We start from the raw sequence: 16,626 nt of genomic DNA on the forward strand, positions 1-16,626 counted from the left end.
GAAAAATTTTTAAAAATTGATTATTCCTAAGACTTTAGAAGATTTTCAAGACCGGTATTGTTATATGATTATAACTAGACCTTGTTTTTCCACTTGTTTTAGGCTGTATGCTTACTTTAGCCTAACATTAAAAAGTCATTATACCATCATAACTATCTGAGATAATCGCTGGCTTTTCTGTTTGGGATATTGTTTCTTTGGAGTTAAGTGGTCCACAGCTTTGTTTTTTGATTAATTACAGATGTCTGGAATTACCAAGCTGATGGGTTCCCTCGTAGGGTGGGACTTCCTTCATTTTCCATAGCGAGTTATATCTCTTGGGGTACCAGTAGATTTGGCAGTGGATGCAACCTCAGGCGCTGGAGGGCCACAGGTTCACCAATGCAGATTTAGCAGGTCATGTGCTGTAGTGAGAGGAGTTTTGGTGCATCATGTCCTAATTCTTTCTCAAGCAATTTTTAGATGGTGCCTTTTCATGCACCACTTGTAGTTAACTTAGCTTTACAGAATGTTAGATGATCAGTGTGACCTTTATGCTAATTTGTCTGTGCTGCAATCAAAACCATGTACCACTTCCTCCGACTTTGTAACCACTACTAAGATCTCCTTCCCACCTGGCAATGTGTACAGTCTGGGTTGTTTTTTTTTTTGGGGGGGGGGTTTAATAATATAGTGTGTTGTGTAGCTCTTAGCTACCTTAGAGGCTAAATTGTGCCCTAGTGATGTATTATGAGCAATAAATTAGGGCTAATAGGTAATATGCAGACCAACATTCTAAATTAATCATTATTTGTAATTGATTCCCTCTTTCTCTATAATGTTTGTCTTGTGTAATGGCATAAGTATGACTTTGGATATTTTCTTGTCTGGTTGCAGAGGAAGTGGACTATAGCAACTTCGGAACGAACACGCTGACCCGGAGGAAAAAGGCATTGGTGACGCTCCGCAACGACAACCTGCGCAAACGGCCACACATTGACATCAGCATGCCGCACGACTTCAGGCCCGTGTCCTCCATCATCGACGTGGACATTCTGCCCGAGACACACCGGAGGGTGCGACTGTACCGACACGGCTGCGAGAAACCACTGGGATTCTATATCCGCGACGGGACCAGCGTGAGGGTGACTCCCCACGGACTAGAAAAAGTGCCCGGCATTTTCATCTCACGCATGGTTCCCGGAGGCCTGGCAGAGAGCACGGGGCTCCTGGCCGTCAACGACGAGGTGCTGGAGGTAAACGGCATCGAGGTAGCCGGGAAAACCCTTGACCAGGTCACGGACATGATGATCGCCAACAGCCACAACCTCATCATCACCGTCAAGCCAGCAAACCAAAGAAACAATATTATCCGGAGTAGCAGGACGTCCGGTAGCTCCGGGCAGTCTACAGACAGCACAGCCAGCCACCACAGCTTGCCTTCCTCCCACTTGCTGCAGAACTTCCACCCCGATGAAATGGAGAGCGATGAGGAGCCAGACATTGTTATAGAAGGTAGCCTGGAGCCCCTGCACATTCCAAAATCGCACAGCCTCCCCTCCAGCAGCCTGTCCAGGATCAACGGCAGTAGCCTTAGCCACAGGCTGCAGAGAGACCTGGTACTTAGCCACACTGGGCGGGAAAGCAATGGCAGTATCCACAAACTGCTGAGCACTCTAAAAACTGACCCGCGACACAGTTTGGTTATCCCCAGAGGAGGCATCGAGGAAGATGGAACAGTGATTACACTCTAATGGTTCATCAAGCTGTGTTCCAGTCTTAAGTGCCAATTCAAACATATTTGACTTTGCTGTACTCAGAACCAAAGCGGGGAGGGGGGAGCCCTGCAAAATTAAATCCTTAAGACTCTTCCTCAGTGGAACAAAAAAATGACTTTAGTTTATAAGAAATGCAATTGACGGGATTAGGCCTACAGCATTGAAGACAAGTTAAATGGGCAAAGGGTGTTTTAGAAGCATGCCTGTATCCTCGGTTGGGGAGGGGGAGGGTTATTGCAAAAAAAAAAAAAAAATGCATTTTAATCCTAGATATTTTAAATGATATACAAAAGGGGAAACTATAAATGATGTGCCCTCTGGAATTGTCTGAGCTGTCTGCTGCACTTGTGTGGGGCTATACGGATTAGTGGCAAACCCCAGGATATTTGATGACAAATGATCTTACGGCTATTTAAAGAGTATATTAGCATATTTACCACTGAGAGAAACCAAGCTGATCAAAATCCTGTGAGATCAGATTTTCCATGCCTACTGTTCATAGTAAAGGGGGGGGAGGGGACATTCCTGAGGTGGTGGGGAAAGATACATCTACACATGCTCATTATCTTTCCCCCTCACCTTTGTAGCTTTCAGATTTTTAGCCCAGTGCAACCAAGCAGACCGCTGGACTGAAAAAAACTCTCTGGGTGTGACCTGTTACAGCACTAATATAAAAGAGTAAATTACATTTTGGAAATGCACTGGGGTGCCCCAAACCACAATACAAAGGTCTCCCAGAGCCCTAGCTCCTTCACAAGTCCAGCGGGGGAGAAAGCTTAAAAGAGAGCACAGAGCTGGTATGTTCGGCGGCAGAATTTCTGAACAAACTAAATCAAATCTCTAGATACTCTTGAAAGATCTGTAGCACATGATACGTCCACACTGGGTGTGGGCCAAGGCAAAAGGTCGCTTTAGCAGGCTTGCACGGACTTCAGCAATGTGTTTTGTCTAATCCCACCAAAGTGCATTGTATTACACAAATCACAAGTATATTTTCAGTCTGAGGGAAGATACATCGGGTGATTCCGTTACTAGGAGAAAAACTTTGCCCAAATGAGATTTGGTTTATTTAATTTCCCCCCAAAAAGGGAGAGATTTGTCTGTTTCTTTGCATTCAGCACCACCTAGTGGACAGTAGCAGTACTGTGCAGTTTCCTTTGTCCCAGGACATGTCAGTAATTCCATACTTGGACCAGTTCAGTAGGTATAAGAACTGTGCATCAAAATGAGCATGACCTTGAGGGGGTTGAATAATTATTTAAATTTGATACTATTGAGTCAAAAACATCCATTTTTAAAATATATGTATTAGGGGGTAAAATTATCAGTTGTAGTGACCACTAACTGTCATTTATAATTTTTCAGTGTTGTCCTGGCATGAGTTTAAGAAAACATATCCTTTTTTTTTTTTGAGGAGGAGCTGGAGCTCGGATGTAAAGTGATTGATTTGATGTAAATCACAAATTTTGTGTAAACCACAAAATGAATTTAAGGTCTTATCTGAAATTCTAATTGCTTAGAAGGAATGTGTCTTAAATCACAGCACAATCCGTTGGGTCAGCATCTGTCTCATTAGTCCTGTGAATCTCTTGCATCTTCATTTGTGGTAGGTGGGCCTGGGAGAGGAAGGGGCTTGTGGGGTATTCTGAGGACTGTGAGCTAAGACTAACCTCATGGATTTCATAACTGAACTAACCACTGGAAGAAAACCTGTTTGGGTTTTTTCCCCTCATTTGTAGAGTGCCACAAATTTAAAGTTGGTCTCGGTTTTTTTTTTTTGTTTTTTGGGTTTTTTTTTAAATTGTGTAACATCTTCACAGAGTATTAAGAACAAAGATACAATTGTATTGTTTCTAATGTTTTACCACTTGGCTTTATGTATCGTTTTCTTTTATTTTAAACTTTTTGTAATGTGTATTGTCTTGTTTTTGTATGTCAGTGAAAGAGCCAGTTTTTTTTTTTATGTTTCGATTTTGAAAATTTACATCTGTTAGGTTTTATGCAGTTTGTGTAGTGGGGAAGGGAAAACTCAAAACAGAAATGGAAAGTTGTTTTTACCCCTTTATTGCACATTTTTATTTTTAATACAACAAATGCTAATAAAGAAAAATACAACATTCATTTTTCTAATGCTGTTTTCATGTGGGGGGGGAAAAATGGCTGACATTCAAAAACTGTACACTCAAACCATTTTAAGTTATTTATGACTTCACTTCTATGACAAATTGTCCTTGATGACAGATAATTTAATGATGCCATTTCCATGGTGACAGATTTTACTGACTGGCAGATGAGTTACACACCTTGAACCCAGTAGAGATCAAAAGCAATTATAAATGGTAGAGCTAGTTAACGCAAGAGAGGAGCTGTCTTTACTAGAAATCAGAAATTACAATAACATTGAATCAAACTTACATGGGGGGGGGGGGGGAGAGGAGAGTTAGCTCACTAGTTGCTTCTTTGGGTTCCCAGTTTAATCATAAGTGGCTCCTATTAGGGCTTCAGGACCATCAGCCCTTATTCACGATTACCTGGGGATTTTTTCTTTTGTTCTATATCCCCTCCTAACTCATCTATCTCAGTCATTGCGGCAACAATCCTCAGCTAGGGGCCACACACACCAGGGCTTTCTCCGTGGTACTGTTCAGTACTGAGCCCTACTTCTAGCATGATGAACTTCAATCCTTGAAACAACAGCAGGGCCGCAGCGAGCAATAAGATTGAATACTGTGGTGGTGCAGCATAGTGGAGGCTGGGGAGGGGGAGAGGAGAGTAAGAGCTGCAGTAGGTGGAGGGCAGACTGGAGAATTAGGGGACTGAAGAGCAAGGACTTGCATGGGGGGGGGGAGGGGGGAGCTGTACAATGGTCAGGGAAGGAAATGCGCTCTATGGGGCCGATGCAATACAGTTCGCCCAGCCTAGCGCACCTGATGCAATAAGGAGATAAGCATGTCCAAAACACGCCCAAACAAATGTGTAACCAATAGCACCCATCACATGTAAATTCCATGTAGATGAGGCTATTAGCTATTACTCTCCGATGCACATTTTTTAACATGGAAAATTTAACTCCAGCCCCGGAGGTGGCGTAAAGTCAATCCATGAGTCAAGGGCTCATGAGAAATTAAAAAATATGGTCCTCTGTGTTTCCTCCTACTTAATATCATTGTGACACTGACCTTTATTTTTCAGTAGTAAATTTATTTTGACTTGATTTAAAAAAATTCTTCTGGACGCACAATTTAGACACCCATAGCTATGGGCATCTTCAGCAAAATCGGCTAGAAGAAGCGGTATAAAAACGGATGCATGTATTGAGCGCGCATTGCAATTGTGTGCGTCCGATGCATTTGAGCGCTAGGGATACACAATGCTCCCCTGGTGCATCCTTTTTAGTTCAAACAATTTTCATTGCATTGCAAAAAAACAACAGGCAAACAATGGATACAGCGGGAACACCGTGACTCTTGCGTGAGCCCGCTGTCCTACATATCAAATATGGCAATTAGGTATTTGTGTTAATACAATCAACTGTACTTCCCCATTACCCCATCCTGGAGTTAATCCCTCCCCCTTTACCTGCCCTCCCCTCGACCCTAGCAAATCCCTGCGCCCTCAACTCACAACTCCCGCCCGCTCCTCCCCCCCATATTCAAGGATTAGTGCCCTGTGTTACCAAGTGTCACAACTTAAGTCCAGACCTTCCTCCTCAACCATTTAGAACCAGGCGGATATACCTTCAGTCTCTGGTGCGACAGAGACTGAAGGTAGACCCGCCAAGTTTGCAGGAATTTGCCCCTGTGTCTCGGCGAGGTCCAAGAAATTCTACTTTCCATCTACAAAAGTCAATGTAGGTGATTGTGCCACTCCCAAAAGGTCGTCTGCGTTGGGTTTTTCCAGAGTAGCAGGATTAATTTTTTGCCCACGTAACAGGCTCTGCGAAAGAACAAGCGAGAGCCCCTTCCTCATATGAGGGGCGATGAGATCCAGTCAAACAGCAAGAGAGGAGACTGAGTTATGGTTATGCCTTGCAAGGCTGCCAGATAATGAGTAATGCACCCCTAGTATCGTCGAATGTGCGTGCAACTCCAAAACAGGTGGATAAGCTTTCCCTCCGCCTTGTTACATTTCCCACAGGTGGGCGAGGATATGAAATGTGACTGATATGCCACCTTAGTGGAGATATACACCTGCCACAAAAACTTAAACTGCATCTCATGAAAATACATGTTGGGGGTCACCTGGGGTATTTTTTGGAAACAGGAATGAATTAAAGAGTCAGTGACCTGGACTTGTCCTTCAGCATTCCACCGATCAGCCAGTAATAGGCTGGGGTCAATGCGGCCTCGTTCTCTGATATACTTGTAATAATAGTACATGAAGGGTGGACAGTCCATGCATAACTGTAAAGAGGTCTCTAACATCTAAAAATGTGCTGGTTGTACTGAGGCCGGCGGGAGGGAAGCAATATGTTTAACTTGCAAATAGGAGAAATCATGAAAAACAGCTAACTCATAGTAATCTACCAGTTCCCTTAGGCAACACTGTCCCATCTCCATCCAAAACATTACCCAGATTTGTAATCCCCCGGCTGACCCAGGCCCGCAAGCCAGCAGATTGGGAGCCCGGCTGGAAATCCGGATTCTCACAGGACAAGCAGGATGTTAATCCTCGCATATGGGTGACATCACAGGATGGAGCCCAATCACGGAACACTTTTGTCAAAGTTTCTAGAACTTTGGCACCTACTGGACATGCCCAGCATGGCATCAACCCTGCATCCAGCAGGGGTCCCCCTTCAGTCTTCTTTTTTCCGCGCAGCAGTAGCCACGCGGGTTAAGGAGCTCTTCAGAGATTCCTGACAGGAATTTTTCCTCATGGAACTTCATCAAAAACTTTCAAAAATGCTTACCCCACAGGGGTCTCCTTATCGATATCTTTGTTCATCGGTCGAACTGTAAGTTTTTTACCTGCTTGCGGTCGATTCCCGTTGAGTTTTTCCCTTGTGGCCTACTGGCCATTGACCGCACCGTGGCTAAATTTTGTGAGGCCATGGCGCCGGGTTTCAGGTGCCCGACTGCACTCGAACAATGTCCATCACTGACCCTCACACGGTTTGTGTGATGTGTTTGGGGTCCGACCATGATGTCCTTACCTGCACCAAATGTGCCCAAATGACACCAAAAGGTCACAAAGCTCGGCTGGAGAAGATGGGACTTCTCTTTCGGCCAAAAACACAGACTCCATCGATAGCTTCGTTGCCTGAACCAGTGCAGTCTACTTCGTGCCAGCACCGGGAAACCGCTGCTGCCCTACCGGCTTCGATGACTCCGCAGGTGCCGACCCCCTCTGTTGTTCCTCCTCAAGAAAAAGACCGAGGAGAACATCGAGAAAAACATCGACACAGTCATCGTAAAGCTCATGCCACTGATACAGGCAAGTCCTCGGTGTCGACGTCTTCTGAGCCACTGACGAAGTCCTGTACAGAAAAGGCCCCATCCTCTTCTGTCTCTGGGTCACAGAGGCGTTCCCCCACCTGGACAGGTGCTGGGAGCCTCGATTCCACTTTCACCGGTGGACCCTCCGGCTCCGCCAGTGCTGCCTCCTACTCCGGAACCAGGTATCCATGCCCCAGGTTTCCGTGAGGAATTGGATCAGATGATCCAAGAGGCCATCGGCAAAGCACTCCAGGGGTTAAAACCTCCATCGATGCCATTTCCTGCTCTGGCCACCGATCCGATACCCATGGCGCTTGCCCCGCTATTGGCAAGAATGGATGCGTTAATCGGTGCCCTTCCACCAGTGGATCCGAGGGAACCGATGGCCCCAATTCCTTCCTCACCAATACCCTTGTCAACAGAAGAAGAAACACTGATCTCAATTCCGCCCTCCAGAGTTCTACCACAGACACAACCATCAATGTCGCCGATCCATCAGTGCCTCCATCAATGCCTTTGATTCCTCCTCCTCGGCCATCGATGCCTAGGCCCGGACCTTCCGGAATAACACCATTACTCCCTTCTGATGAACATATGGGAGCTGGTGATGAGCCTTATGATGTCCTATGTTCATCAGAAGGGACCGATGATTCATCCCAGGATACAGATGATCTGCCTTCACAGCCCTCTCCTCCTGATGAAAGAAAGCGTTCTTCTCCAGAGGACTTGTCCTTTATCAACTTTGTAAAGGAAATGTCTGAAACAGCTCCATTCCAGCTTCAGACTGAAGAGGACTCTAGGCATCGGATGCTGGAGCTTCTCCAATTTCTTGATGCTCCTAAGGAAATCATGTCTATCCCTATTCATGAAATCCTCTTGGACCTTTTAAAGAGAAATTGGGAGCACCCTGGCTCTGTGGCACCTGTCAACCATAAGGCAGATGCCTCCTATCTAGTTCAGTCAGCCCCTGGCTTCCAGAGAACTCAGACCATCACTCAGTGGTTGTGGAGTCAGCCCAGAAGAGGGCACAATGCTCCAAACCTCTCTCTTCCATTCCCCCAGGAAAGAACAAAATTTCTGGATGCATTTGGAAGGTGAGTATTCCATGGGTCAATGCTCATCTCTCGCATTGCTTCCTACCAATTGTACATGACCCAGTACAGCAGGGCCCTGTTCACAAAGATTCAGGAGTTTGCTGAAGCCTTACCTCTGCAATTCCAGGACCAACTTCATGCCCTAGCACAAAAAGGCCTAGATGCTGGCAAACATGAAGTGCGGTCGGCATATGACATCTTAGACATCACCTCCAGAGTAACGGCGGCAGGTATTAGTGCGAGAAGATGGGCCTGGCTAAAGTCTTCAGACCTCAGACCAGAGGTACAGGACAGGTTAGCTGACTTGCCCTGTGTGGGGGGATAATCTTTTTGGTGAAAAGATTCAAGAAGCTGTGGCGCAGTTCAAGGACCACCAAGAGACTCTGTGCCAGCTCTCCTTACTGTCTTCTGATCTCTCTTCCTCTTCCAAAAGATCTTTTAGGAGAGATTCCAAGAGTCAAGTCTATCAGCAAAAGAGATACTATCCCCCGGCATCCAGGGGTCAGCCTTCTAAGCCTTACCAAAAAGGCCAATCCAAGCAACCTCGAGTGCAGAAGTCACAGCCAGTCCCCCAGCCAGGTCCAGCATTTGGCTTTTGACTCCTTTCTAGAGAGCAGTACCCAGCCTCCACTTCCAACTATTCCTGTCGGAGGCCGGTTGTGCCACTTCTCCAAACCATGGCATACAGACAGTCACCACAGATCGGTGGGTACTCACTGTAGTAACTCAGGATTACCACCTCAACTTTCTCTCTGTTCCACTGGATTCCCCACCTCGGCTTACGTGGGGAACATCCGACCACTCATCACTCCTGGAGCAGGAGGTCTCCCTTCTCCTCCAGTCCCAAGCAATAGAGCCAGTGCCCCTCTCCCAACAGGGGCAGGGGTTCTATTCTCAGTATTTCCTGATATCAAAAAAGTCAGGTGGTATTCACCCAATACTGGATCTTCGCACCTTAAATACCTACAAAGAGAAAAGTTCAAGATGGTGACCTTGGGTTCTTCTCTTCCCCTTCTTCAACGGGAAGACTGGCTCTGCTCTCTAGACATCCAGGACGCCTACACACACATTTCATAAAACGGAAAATGTCATAATGCCTCTGTATCGCTCCATGGTGAAGACCACACCTTGAATACTGTGTACAATTCTAGTTGCCGCATCTCAAAAAAGATATAATTGCGATGGAGAAGGTACAGAGAAGGGCTACAAAAATAAGGGGAATGGAACCATCTCCCCTATGAGGAAAGATTAAAGAGGTTAGAGAGGAGACGGCTGAGGGGGGATATGATAGAGGTGTTTAAAATCATGAGAGGTCTAGAACGGGTAGATGTGAATCGGTTATTTACTCTTTCAGATAATAGAAAGACTAGGGGGTACTCCATGAAGTTAGCATGTGGCACATTTAAAACTAATCGGAGAAAGTTCTTTTTTACTCAATGCACAATTAAACTGTGGAATTTGTTGCCAGAGGATGTGGTTAGTGCTGTTAGTATAACTGTGTTTAAAAAAAGGATTGGATAAGTTCTTGGAGAAGTCCATTACCTGCTATTAATTAAGTTGACTTAGAAAATAGTCACTGCTATTACTAGCAACGGTAACATGGAATAGACTTAGTTTTTGGGTACTTGCCAGGTTCTTATGGCCTGGATTGGCCACTGTTGGAAACAGGATGCTGGGCTTGATGGACCCTTGGTCTGACCCAGTATGGCATGTTCTTATGTTCAATTACTCCGTCACATCGCAGGTTCCTGCAGTTCCTAGTAAGCCCAAAACACTTCCAATATCGAGTGTTACCATTCGGCCTAGCATCTGCCCCACGAGTCTTCACCAAGTGCCTCGTAATGTGTCCACATCTACCCCTATCTCGACGTTTGGTTGATAAGGGCTCCCTCTCAGCAAACTGAACTGACGTCCCTACGTCTCACTTTGCATACCCTGATCTCCCTAGGGTTTCTCATAAACTATCCAAAATCCAGGCTAGTTCCTTCTCAAACCCTATCGTTCATAGGGGCTGACTTGGACACTCTAAAAGTGAAAGCCTTCCTACCTCAGGATCAAGCTCTCACGCTTCTCTGGACCATTGACGGCAGTCTTGACAACACTCAACTGCACGTCACTTTCTGATCTTACTGGGTCATATGGCCTCCTCGGTGCATGTCACTCCCATGGCCTGCCTTGCCATGAGAGAGTAATGCAGTGGACTCAAAAATCGCAGTGGATTCAGTCTTCTCAGCCAATGTCCACCATTGTCCACATCACCAACCAGCTTCGCTTATCGCTGGCTTGGTGGATAAACCAATCCAATCTTCTTCAAGGCCTTCCATTTCAGGCTCCAGAACCTCAAATAACCTTGACAACAGATGCCTCCAACCTTGGCTGGGGTGCACATGTTACAAACCTGCAAACTCAGGGCATTTGGTCTCCAGAGGAAGCCAAACACCAAATACATTTCCTGGAGCTTCGTGCAATCAGATATGCTCTCAGGGTTTTTCAGGATCACCTTTCCAACCAGGTCATCCTGGTTCAGACCGACAACCAGATGGCCATGTGGTACATCAACAAGCAAGAGGGAACAGGCTCCTACCTCCTGTGTCAGGAAACTGTTTGTTGCTGTTACTGAGATGATGCCAAAAATATCTTTTTTGCAACGTAAATTGAAAGGAGAATGTCCTAGTTCTATTCTGCACCCACTGTTAGGGGGTCAGGGCGGTTCCTGTGGATACAGAGTATATGTTTACATTTAGCTCCATGATGGTCATGTGTTCTGGGTGTCACACATGTGAGAACCATCTGTCAGGTGTGTCCCGACAGAAAAAAGGTTGAGAACCACTGCTCTAAAGCATATACAGATTTTTAGATATTTTCAAAAGCTGAGCTTTAAAGTTATAGCCATCACCAAGGTCCCCAAAACTTTCAGGAGTTTGTACAAAATTTGACATTTCTAGGGTGAAAGCTTAAACTTAGAATTTTAATATCCTGGATAGTCAGCAAAGCATACGGATATCAACTAGCTGGAACAAGTCTACATCCTCCACCTATCCTACCCCCAACTAATAAGGTTTAGTAGGCTAGCCAAGAGCACTTTTGTTCCTGCTCATAATCAGGGTCCCTGGCCTCCTGCTATACCACAAAATTCCCAAGTTACTATGTAATTGTGGGAAACCAGGAAGGGTGATGGCAGCTGTTCAGGTGCCCAGATGCACCTCCCATTGCAGTGATCCAGTAGTAGGAGTGCAATACTTCAAACCATGTCTGTTGCTTTAAAACGTGCAGAACTGTGGTATTCCATGCAATCACAGTGCAAATCTGGCCTGGAAAGCAGAAGGAAACAAAGGTGGCAGAGTGGTGTTTCCTTCCTTCTGCCAGTCAGGGGATCAGTGGGCAGAAACAAATGGGTGAGAGAGGGGGTGAGGCTCCATGGAAGGGAAAGCAATCCTCTAGCAAGGTGAGCTAGAAGATGGCACTCAAGGCTACAACCTAGGACTGGGGACTGGGAAGCAATGGGAAGAGTGTGTCTGGCTGAAAAACCTGTGATACAGTGAGTCAAAGAGCTCTAAACATATGATCGAGAAGGGAGTGGTACGTATGGAAATCTGTTACATAACCTTCCACAAAAAAAAAACAAAACGCAAACCTTGGCTTATGTTGTCCACCTTATGTCTCCCAATGTATTTGTATCATTGCATTAATTTCCTGCTCTTTGTATCATTCAGGTGCTCAGTATATCCCACTTTTACCCAAAGGAAAAGGCAAAATTTTGAATGTACATTAATAAATCACCTTGGATCCTGACCAGCAAGAGCCAGCTCTAGCTATAGTATCACATATATTGGAAGTTGTAATTTTATTTTACTGTTATCACTTATCGAATTTCTTCTTTTTTTGTTTTGGCAACAGGTGTATAACCCTGATGCTGCACCAATTACGCAACATTCTCCATCCACCAGCAGAGGATTCACCATACTGAAATTTCTGAGGGATGCAGAGTGCTGGTTTTATTGTGTTGTTACAAAATGAAACCAATAGCCTCGTTTTCTCTTCAGCAGAAGGGCACCTGTGGTCTGACATAACGTATTTACAACATAACCGTGTGGCATGGCCCAGTCCTTTTCTCCCTACAGTCTCCCAACCAATGTGCCTTCAGACCTGATCAGGTGTGCCACCGAAAAGTCACCACTGCCTGCTGCGCAGATCCAGGCCAGCAACTTAAAACTCTGCTCTCAGCATCTTACAGCAACAAGAGACACAAGTAGTAGCTCTTCATGGGATAGGAACTCCTTTCTGAGAACATGTATAATCATGCATGCCTTTTCTTCTTAGCTACAGCATAAACCCTGGAGCATAGTAATTAGCATGCAGAATGCAGATACCTGGGACTTGCTTTGTGCAGTAAACACAGTACTTCCTCAACTTTCCTGACTTTAAATCCTTCCAGCCTCTGTCTTATCCCTAGGCTGAGTGAAATGGGAAGCGTGTACACTGAGCATTGGATGTCTCACTTGGAGTGCTGAGAACAGCAGCAGTGAAAGAGCTCTGGCAACCACCTACGGCAGCCAAGGTAACGGAGCTGGCTGCCTACACCCCGCCCACGTCTCTCTTCTGTGTGAGATGGTGACAGGTTCATGTGTCTTTGCCCTTTTCCCTTTATTTTATAATTTGGAACAAAGACTGTTTGGCCTCTTCTTTTGGCCATATGAGTCCACACTGCCTGCTCCATGGAGGTTGATGTGCCACAAGTCTATTAATATGGATTTACCTTAAGTGTAAAAAAGGCTGGGAAACACTGATCTTCGATAACGAAATAGCTCAGAGGTTGCATGCAGCTGCCAAGCTGGGGGTGGAGCACATGCTAATGAGATCTGCTATACTACCACTAAAATTTATCATTTATAACTGTTTACCAACCAGTGTGCCTTCAGAACTGATCAGGTATGCCATGGAAAAGTCACCATCACCTGATCCACGCCAGCATCTGCTCTCGGCACTTCACAACCAGAAGACCCACCAGTGGTGGCTCTTAAAGGTGTAGGAGCACTTTTCTGAGAACATGTGTAATCAAGCAGGCTTCTTTCTAGCTACAGCATAAGCCTCTAAGTGTGGTAGTTAATGGGCAGAAAGCAAGGCATGGATAGCTAGGCCCCACTTTCTGCAGCACACATATTGTATATAGCACCACCTCATCTTCCTTCTCTTGATCTTCCTCCTCTGAGTCCTTCAAGCCTCTGTCCTACTCCTAGGCTGAGTGAGATGGGATATTACCGAGACTGAGTGCTGGGAGAAGCAGTAGTAGAGGAATTCTGGCAGCCAAGGAAATTAACAGCTGGCTGCCCACCTCACACCAACTCCTCCCTTCGCTTGTGACTACTGAAAAGTGACGTGTTGATTGGGTAGTATGGTCTAGAACAGTGTGTGTATGCCTGTGCCTGGAGGTGCAGGAGCTTGTGGGTGCCTGTGCATGCCTCTGCCTTTGTGTATGTGTGTGGGGGACACCTCTGCCTGTGTATTGTTTGCTTATATGAGCTTGTGTGCACTTGCACAAGTTTGTGTGAGCCTTTGTGCACCTATGTGTGTATCTATGCCTGCCCAGCTTGTGTGTGGAAGCATAAGAGACAGGGCATTGTAGACAGCTTATTAGCAAACAGTACCCAGTGTTATTGGAATTGTCTGGGCAATAGGCACCTATGTGGAGGGGGCTGCCCACCAGCACCGGGCACTTTTAAAACCGCACACTGAAGAGAAAAAGACAAAAAAATATGTAAAAATCAGAGTTGGAAACTGAGAAGAGAGCGGTGAGGGGAAAACAGTGATCAAGAGACCTGCCTCCCTGCCGTCATCCCACCTAGCGACGAGCCGGTTAACGGTGCCATTCCGCCAGGCGTCGCGCGCCAAAGGGGCACTCCCCTTTGTGCACCCCCTTCGTGCAACCTGTTGTGCTACCTTTTCATTTTTAACTTCCATTATTCTTCGTTTTTTTAACCTTTCTCCATGTTTTTAGTTTTATCCCTTGTTAACAATTTCCTTGTTATAAATGTTCAATGTATTAGACAAAGGAAACATATTTCCTGCATATTATGTTTTAATGTAAACCGATGTGATATGTAATATCGAACACCGGTATATAAAAATAAATAAATAATTATGTGTGTATGCATGCCTGTCCCCTTGTGTGTGAGACAGGGCTTTATAAACAGAGAGTACTGTCTTTGTACAGTGTACCTGCCACTGTTCTAGGAATCACCTGGTGGCCACAGACAGACAACAGCATGATTGACCAACTAACCTACACACACCTTATTATATAATCTCTAAAAGGTATGTGTCAGGCAGTACTGGATGTGTGTGTATATATGTATATATATATATATATATATATATGTATATATATATATATATATATATATATATATATATATACACACACACACACACTGATAGAGAGACCTTTTTCATTGTGATGATTTCATATGTCTCTCTGCCCCCTTTCCCTCTTTGTTTTAAAACTTGGAGACGTGGGGGTTGTGTCAAGATGGCGCCCTGAGCAACAGCGGCTGTTTGAGCTCCTTGCAAACTTTTCCTTATTTCATTTGCAAAACTACCTTCCTCGGTGGCTGTGGGCAAGAGAAAGGGTGCAGTAAAAAAATAATCCTTCCGTTGGGTGGTCCCGGCAGACCACCATGCCGATATCAGAAGTCGACTTGGTTGGGTTTGGAGCTGCCAGTCTGTCGATGGCTGAGTTATCACTCAGCCTCGAGGATCGGTCAATTCCGCGGCCCCAGGTGATGCCGCCTGAGTGATGGCTGAGACGCCAGGAAATTCTTTTAATTCTGGTGCCTCCACAGTGTTACCAGTCGGTTCCCACCTGCTCTCAGCTGTGACTGGAATTCAGCAAGACGACGGAGGAATGTCAGCGTCCTCGGGGGCCGGATGGATAGAATGGAGGAGTGGGGGCAGAGGTCACATTGTTGGGTGAGAGTCCCTCATCGGAGGTCATGGGTGCTGGCTCACAGTAGGTTTGAGAAGTTATTTCCTCGCTACAGGTTAGAACTATGTTGTCCAAACCTGCTTCTGTGACATTAGATAGCCTTTGGTCTGCAAAGGTGTCCACAGTGCAGTCTGTGTCCTCTTTGGTAACTTTTACCCTCGATAATCATTCTAAAGTTCAAAATCAAGATCTAATGTTTCATCCTATGAAACTTCTATCTCTAATTTGGAGGCTTCAATTTCTCAGATTAAAGATTTGCAAGCAAAACAAATTATGGGATTTATCACCTGTCTCACAAAGTCTTGAAAGTAGGAAAACTTATCCAAGAATTTTAATTTGTAAGTTCTACATTTTCCTCAAATACCACTGCTTTCACCTATTAAGATGCTCAAAGCCTATATGAAGGAAGTGGTGAAATATCTGAATCCATGTTGCCTCCAATTCAAAAATTTGCCTTCTGCTAAGAAGAATTTGGATAGAAGTGAACAGGCTATCACCTTGAACTTAACTGATTTTGGAAAATGCTGGGACACGTGCCTTTTCCAGAGTCACATTGTTGGTTTCATCTGTTTTCTTGTAAGATAGGAACTGTATACTTCAATTATTTTTCCTTCAAGAGGTTTCGTTTAAGGGTGAAAAAAATTGGATTTTCCCAGACTTAGCTAGGGCAACGCAAGAGCCCATGAGAAAATTTCTGGCCATGAGATCAGAGGTCAATGCTTTGGGGGACCCCTGCATTGTCACACACACTTTTGAATTCTCTAAAATATAGTTTTTTTTACACCAAACTGTTGCGGGATTCCATGGACGTTAGATGTGCTGCTGTTTCCCAACCACCCTAGTGCCTCTGATTCATACCTGAGAATGTAGTGCATGCTCAGGATGCGATTGTATTATATTTTCCCTTTTGCTTGATTAATTAGGTTTTTGCCCCAAGACCTATTGCTGCCCCCTTTCCCATATATTTGAGGTCTTTTATGTGTTTGACACTCTTTTTTTTCTTTTTATCTTGTCTACTTTGTATTTGTAATAATACCGGGTTTTGTTTTTTTTCAAATATGTTTATATTTGGGTATGTTTAAATTCAAATAAAATTAAAAACAAAACTTGGAGAGAGACGGAGGGGGGCTTTCAGTTCTTCCCTTGCACTTCTTTTGAACACACTGCATTGCTTGCCCTGTGGAAACTGGTGTATCATACGTTTTTGTTAACGTAGGTGATGCCTTGGGCTTTAAAAAATTGGGAAACCAAAGACTTATAACGCGAACGTGGCCCAAAGGACGAGGCAGCCTTGTTCCGGCAGCGGTCTGCCCCACACCAAACCTCTCTCTCGGCAAAAACAAGTCCCCACGCCG

The 16,626-nt window shown here is 45.1% G+C and overlaps 1 protein-coding gene across 1 annotated transcript in view; it reads left to right on the forward strand.

Moving 5' to 3' along the window:
• The window catches only part of PARD6G (par-6 family cell polarity regulator gamma), a 224,338-nt gene extending 220,462 nt beyond the window's left edge, over positions 1–3,876 (forward strand). Inside the window, exon 3 of the mRNA XM_029590795.1 lies at positions 877–3,876. Coding sequence (XP_029446655.1) covers positions 877–1,733 — 857 coding nt within the window. The 3' untranslated portion in view covers positions 1,734–3,876. The remainder of the gene's footprint in view (positions 1–876) is intronic.
• The last annotated feature ends 12,750 nt before the right edge of the window (positions 3,877–16,626 follow it).

Source organism: Rhinatrema bivittatum, chromosome 2, assembly GCF_901001135.1.
Source record: "Rhinatrema bivittatum chromosome 2, aRhiBiv1.1, whole genome shotgun sequence".
NCBI classification, from domain to species: domain Eukaryota; kingdom Metazoa; phylum Chordata; class Amphibia; order Gymnophiona; family Rhinatrematidae; genus Rhinatrema; species Rhinatrema bivittatum.